The sequence below is a fragment of the Tyto alba genome, unplaced genomic scaffold, assembly GCF_018691265.1.
Source record: "Tyto alba isolate M040663 unplaced genomic scaffold, T.alba_DEE_v4.0 Super-Scaffold_1, whole genome shotgun sequence".
In the NCBI taxonomy this organism is placed as follows: Eukaryota; Metazoa; Chordata; class Aves; order Strigiformes; family Tytonidae; genus Tyto; species Tyto alba.
The window spans coordinates 19,889,016-19,895,869 of NW_024881261.1; the positions used below are offsets into that span (position 1 = coordinate 19,889,016).

Genomic DNA, 6,854 nt, shown 5'->3' on the forward strand with positions numbered 1-6,854 from the left:
AGTTTACACATTAACTCAAACAACATTGAAGTTCCTCAGCATAGGAAGTGGTGGTAAAACAGAGCTCTTACTCCCTTCAGCACTGTAAGAGAATTTTGACAGCCTAGGACCAAAATAAACCAGTTTTCTATAAATTATACTTTTTGGTGAATGTACCATACAAAAAAAAAAAAAAAAAAAAAAGGAAACATGAATAATATCATGAAAAATTACAAATGGCTTTAGTTTATAAGAGATGAGAGAGAAACCTTGATGGTTAAATAAGTTTTCTGATACATAATAAAAAGTGGCTCGTGGTGGAAGATCCTCCTATAATTATAAAGTCTTCTGCCTTTCTCTGATGTCTTATAAAATACAAACTCATGCTGCAGCACTGTCCATCGTGAGCATGCTAATAATGGCCTCTCCAATAATCTAATTTTAAATAACTTTATCTGAACAAAATTATTGAAATCATCAATGAAATAAAAAATGATGAAGGTTGGATGGACAGTAGTCACACTGGTAGGGTGAATGCTTAAGTCTTATTTTCTGAGGATACTCAGCTGAAAAGTGTCTGTGTTGCATTCTGACTCCTTCAGAAATGATGAATGTCTGTAGCTGTAGACGATGAGAATCTTTTTCTCACTACTGAATTACAAATTCTGAATGAAAGAATTTTAGAACCTTTTCCTGATGGTTATTATTTTGAAAATCGATCCTGATATGGAAAGCTTGAGAATTAACGATTTACTCTGCCAGCAGCTGTCTGTCCCCAGCCATTGTTAGGCTTTCATTAAAAATGCCTTTGATTAAGCTTTCTCTCCGTGCTGGCTGGAGAGATTTTCAGTGAAGCTTGGGTTGGGGAGGCGGAGCGCTGGCGTGAAAATATTTTGATTAAGAAAATGCGTCAGTTCTGTTAAGACCAGTATTTTGTGTTTAGGCTGAAGTTTCTTATCGAAACTGAAGAGGAATGTGTGTTCTCCGTGCTCAGGCGCTCAGCTTGCGCGCGGGCCCGGGGCTCCAGCCGCTCGCGCCCCTGCCCCGGGCCGGGACCCCGGCGCTGCCGCCCGGGCGCGCGCCGGCTGGCGGGGCGGCAGCTGCGCAACGCTGCGCCCTGCGTGACGTGAGCGCGCGGCGGGCGCCGCCGCTGGGGGGCGCTGTGGCACGCGGAGCGGCCGCCGCGCGCCGCGGCCGCCGCAGCCCGGCGGAGCTCCCGTGGGCGCCGCTGAACGGCGTGTCTCCCTCCACGCAGGCCCTTGCAGTAAGGTGAGTTAGGGTGCGAGGACCTCAGATTTTTTGTATTTTTCCAGCACGGTAATGTTTTTTTTCCAGACGAGAGAAGGGTCTGCCTCTGCCTTCCCCCGCTCTGGTCACTCTCCTGCTTCCCTGTTACTGCCCTGAACAAGGTACCAACCCTCTCCCCAGTACCCTTTTTCTGGTAGAAGGCTTAGCATGCCGTAGGATGTTGCCTTATCTCTGGTACAACAATAATCCTGCCATACAGAGCGGGAGAAGAGGAGGAGGGAAAAGGAAATTTTGCCACTGCTGTTGTCACATTAGTGTCAGTATGTTGATCCTGGTTTTCCCTCCTGCTAACTTTTCCTCATCTTCCTATCCACTTACTGTTTTGCTGTTTACCTTATAGCTTGTACATAACAGTAGAGCCTGGGGTAGGTGCCTGCGTCTTGTGCTCATGTGGAATCTATTTAAGACCCTTTGCAGGGCCTCATTCCAAGCTATGTGCCCTTCAACCTAAACTCTGTAGCAGGAGTCTTGATTTTTTGAGACACCCGTTTAGAGTCTTGTAACACATGGGAAAGTTTGGCAGCATTGTAAGTTGAACAAAAAAAGCTGGGGTTGTATTGCTGAATTGAGTGCAGAAAGGATTTGTGCATACTTTGTCTTTTCTTCACGTTGTACCTTGCGCTGACAAAGAAACACAAGTTAGCAGAGTGGAAATACGTGGTAAGTGCTTTTTTGGTGGCTAAGCCAAACAGTTTGAACTCTCTTTCTGGAGAATACAGGTTTGCCCTCTCTGATGCACAAGGATTCATTCTACTGAGCCTGACTCAGTCCTCAGCCAGGGTAAGCCTTCCTTGCCAGCAGAGCCCATCCTCCGGAGCACCCACAGACGGGGTGCGGAGCGTGGCAGCTGTGTGGCCAGCACTGCAGTGTGCCAAGCCTGGCTCGGGGCTGCGTCAGGCTCCCAGGTAAGTTCTGCTCGCCTTGAGCCTTGCTTGGGCTTCGTGTTGCAGGATGTACTAGTAACAAGACTGCAGAATTCTGTTACTTTTCCTTAAGGGACTGAAGAATATTTTTCTATGACCTAATCTGCAGGCAAAATGCCTATTCTTCAAATTTTAGCTTATAGGCCACAGTGGTTCTAAAACTTCTTGAGACTCCACATGGCTATTCAGGATTAGTTGGAGGAGTGTCTTTAGGGCAGCTGAGCAGTTTCTGTCAATCTCCCTTTAGGCAGAGTTGGAATACATTATATAATAAGTTTAGTCCCTGCACAATTCTAATAAAATAGAGAATCACATATCCCATCTGGGAGGCTTATTTTCTGATTGCAACTACATAAATCAACAGAAAGCACCTCTCAGGAATATTTTCAGACCCAGACGGTGATTGAATTACAAATGCATTTTTCATGTCCTTATTGTGAAATGGAGGTCAGGATAAAATACAGTCAGAAGATTTAAATGATGCTCTTGGATATAGATCCTCATCCATTACATTAGTGTCTCTCACTGGGTTTTAGTTTCACTACATTCAACAATCTGCATTAATGGAGTTCAACACAACAGTCTCACAACAGCAGAGAATTTGAATCTATTTCTGAAATGTATATGCACTGGGTTGAGTCGTTGAAGGCCGTACCATACCTATCTCGAAAAAAAGAACTTCTGATTGCCTAAATAATAGCACATATAATGTTGTTTCAGTAAACTCCTTGAAGTCTAAGAAGAGAGCAAATCTACACTTCCTTAAGAGCAGAGTCTCTTGAAGAGAAAACAGTTGAGACTGAGAGCAAACCTAAGTATTAGGAGAAGTCCATGCGTAGTTCAGAAAAGGTCAGTGCTATTGATTATTGAGAAGCAAGGAAATTCCGTCTCCCATTTCCCCCCATCAGATTTCTTTTCTGAACAGCAAAGGACTAAAATGGTCTGAACAACCTAATAAAGTCATCCAGGAAGTTGAGCTCATTTCCAATATTAGAATAAACACTTTACCTACAAAAGAGGTGAGTTCATAGGAAGCTGATGGCAAGCTCTGTTTCCGTGAATGTTCAAAGCTTTGTTTGTCTTTTTGTAAAAGCACAAAAGAAGTGATGCCTTAGTGGATGAATCAAAACCTCTATCATTTACCCCTAAAATACTTTTAGCAAATTAGAAATGTTGGGAGTCAAGCTTGCTAGCTTCTGTCTGCTGTGTGCTTGCCTATGGTCAAAGGAAGATACTTTAAAGGACATAGGTCTAACTAGTGGATCTTTTAATTGCATAGTTAGTTTGATACTTGGCTAAAGGATGATTTCTACATCATACTGCTCAAAGAGCTGTTGAGATGTGGAGTGAATATTGTAATAATGCAATAATAGTTGTTACTAATTATCTGTTTGGAAGCATAACAAGATTTTACCTTGTGTTCTTCCCAGCAACTGGGGGATATTTTGTTCTCCAAAAGTTGTTGGCTCAGTTTTGCATCTAGTCAAGTCAGGTGGATTTTGCCATGTCAAGTAAATACAGGAGCATAAAGGAGAACGTGACCTCAAAAGTAGATGGAGATAAGTCACAGTCACCACATTCAGACTGGAAGCATAGTGTAGGTCTCCTTAAGGTTTTGATTTAGCCTGTTGTATACCCAAGGGATCATTAAGAAAAATGTGTGTTTGCAGACATCCGTTACTCACCAGATATCCACAGGTCAGACCTGGGGTTTAGGTACACGTACATCTTTGGTAGCAGTCACATTAAAAAAATCAATGGTACGTTGTATTTCCTTACCTATAAAGGCAAAAGGATAACGAAGGATGACACAATGTAAAATTAGTAAGAGACAGCAGTTTTGCAAGTCTGTACACTGAGTGGAAAATGTTCCTACCCTCTTTCTCTGAATTCCAGTGTTAAGAGTTCTGCATTTCTGATTGTTTTCCTATCCTGCCAGTCTCTTGTAGAGCTCCAGTGATTACGCTGGCCAGTTAATTCTGATCTGAGATTGTAATGGATTATACCACTTCTGTATAACAGGAAGGCGAACTTCCTCTTTAAAGCTGCGTATTACTAAGTGAGGAGGATTTCTGATGGGCGGAGTCGGCTTGAGTCGGCTAGATAAAGGCTTGCAGGATTTACAGACGGCTCAGACTGCCGTCGGCATGAACGGCAGCCTGCCGGGCAGGGAGCTGCTCAGCTACCCGATGGACGGACAGCGGGACAGGCTGTGCCTTCAGTCTCTTTGGGACTTTGTCACAGCAAAGGAGCCATTGATCAAGTCACCGTTTTTTCCAGTGCTGTTTTCTTTTACAGCGTACATGGCTTTCTGTCTTCCATATATTGCACTGGACTTTTTAAGCACTAGACTACCGAACTTGAGAAAATACAAAATCCAGCCACAGAACTATCCAACTCTTGCAATGATGGTACCTTGCATTATTCAAAGTGCTTATCACCATGTTGTTTTGATCTTCCCGGTGACGTTTCTCCACTGGTACTGGAGACCAATGAATCTCCCAGTGGTAGCTCCAGAGCTGCCTGAGGTCCTGCTGGAAGTAGGAGCTTGCCTGCTTCTGTTTGATTTTGAGTACTTCCTGTGGCATTTGCTTCATCACAAGGTGCCTTGGCTCTACAAGACCTTCCACAAGGTGCATCACAAGCACGTGTCAACGTTTGCTCTTACTACACAGTATTCCAGTGTATGGGAATTGCTCTCACTGGGATTTTTTGCTGCTATCAACCCAGTGCTCCTTGGATGCCATCCTCTGACAGAAATGATTTTCTTCCTTGTAAACATTTGGTTGTCAGTGGAGGACCATTCAGGATATGACCTTCCATGGTCAACTCACCGACTTGTGCCTTTTGGTTTGTACGGAGGAGCACCACATCATGATCTCCATCATCTGAAATTCAAATCAAACTATGCTCCTTATTTCACCCACTGGGACAAACTCTTCGGGACATTCACAGAGTCGCATTCTAATTAAGGATATTTACTTGTGGACAAACTCTTCTTTTATAGACTAAACTGGGACATTAATTTTTCAAAGACATAGAGAAGATGGTATATTTGAAGCTGCCTATAAAAGCAATAGCTATTTATAACAAATCCTCTTAATATATGTGTATTTGTATGTATACTTGGAACTGCCTATGTTAAATGCAAATGGGAGGATAAATCACTGTTGCTTAAATTTGTTTGAGTCAAAGGTATAAGGGAAGCATTAAGAGACATTCTCTCTTCTTTCCTTCTTTCCAGCTTTCATAAAGCATGTATTGTATTACCATATGCTGTTTTATACATATGCCAGAACAATTATCTTACTGTTGTAGGATGATTTATGATGTAAACAGAAAAGGTACACAGCATAGATTTTGTGGATTTTAATCTGCCAGAGCACATTATTACACAATGATGATGTAAAATATTGTTTGATCAACAAGACTAGTTGGCTAACTGTGCAATAATTTTGATATTTATATTTTAAACCTTGATGTACTGTCTGTTTTTAATAGAAAATAAATATGGTAATTCTTTTAAAATTATATTCTGTTTCATTTTATTCGTTCCTCTGTTCATATTAGGAACAGGTATGATTCCTTTTGCATATGTGTCATTTATTTGAGTTTCAGAGTTTCAGACTTTTGAAATAACATGACGATATTTTAATAAGAAAAGTGAACCACTTACTTTTTCTCCAGAATCATGTGTTATTTTTAAATAGTTTTCAATTTTGTAGAAAGAGGATATTGAAGAATGAAGTTTAAAAAGCCATGGTGAAATTTTATCATTACATTTGTGAGAAGCTTGAATAATTTTCAGTAAAGTTATGGTGTGAGAGCAGAACATTAAGCAGCCCTTTAATAAAGGGAGCATTGGTCCTTCACAGCCACATCAATTAATTGTTACTTGCATGCAAAAACCTGGCATGGAATATAAACAGACTTTCTACAAAATAGATTATTTTTTCAAGCAGATTTCAGAGGAATAGAATTGAACCTTTCAGGATCCTAAACCATAGAACAAAACAGCTACATGTTGCTAGAAGAACAGTTATATATAAAACATTGCCATGTAGTCTCACACGTCACACTGAAAAAAGTAAGCATGAAGACATAAGCAGGTCTTCCATGTCTCATTCAGCAGAGATCCATATGGACTTCTTATGTCCGCTACATAGCATTTTAGTGCGTATAATCTTCTATCCTATATTACCAAAAAAATTCTCAGGAAAATGATAGGAACGGAAAAAGTGCAAATAATGTAGAGAGTGTGTAACAAACACTTAACGCATCATCATCCAAAAATGTCTTTGTCATTATGTCTGGAGGGTTGTGTGACCTTACAGAGGCTGTTTGTCCAGGAGAAGAGAGAACCCTTAGTACTTCCAACAATGTGAACTTATAGAGAGAAGAGCACTTTTGGACACTGCATCTTTTTGATAACAGCAAATAATTTTCATAAACATCTTCATAAAAAGTATGAAGTGCTGCAGTCTTAATACTTAATCCCTCTTCTCTCTGGATATCACAGAAGAGCAACCCTTCTTTTCAGTGGTAGAGAATGTGACACATCCTGAGACCAAAAACTGGGGCTTAAAAGAATACAAAACTAGAATTTTTGCCATACATCTATTCAACTGAAAGAAAGAATTCCCA

General features: G+C 41.0%; 1 protein-coding gene across 1 annotated transcript; it reads left to right on the forward strand.

Annotated features, from left to right (window-relative positions):
- Nucleotides 1–3,421: 3,421 nt before the first annotated feature.
- Nucleotides 3,422–5,739, forward strand: CH25H (cholesterol 25-hydroxylase). Its single transcript, XM_009969658.3, has one exon. The coding sequence runs from the start codon at nucleotides 4,286–4,288 to the stop codon at nucleotides 5,180–5,182; it is 897 nt and encodes a 298-aa protein (XP_009967960.3). The 5' UTR covers nucleotides 3,422–4,285; the 3' UTR covers nucleotides 5,183–5,739.
- Nucleotides 5,740–6,854: the final 1,115 nt, after the last annotated feature.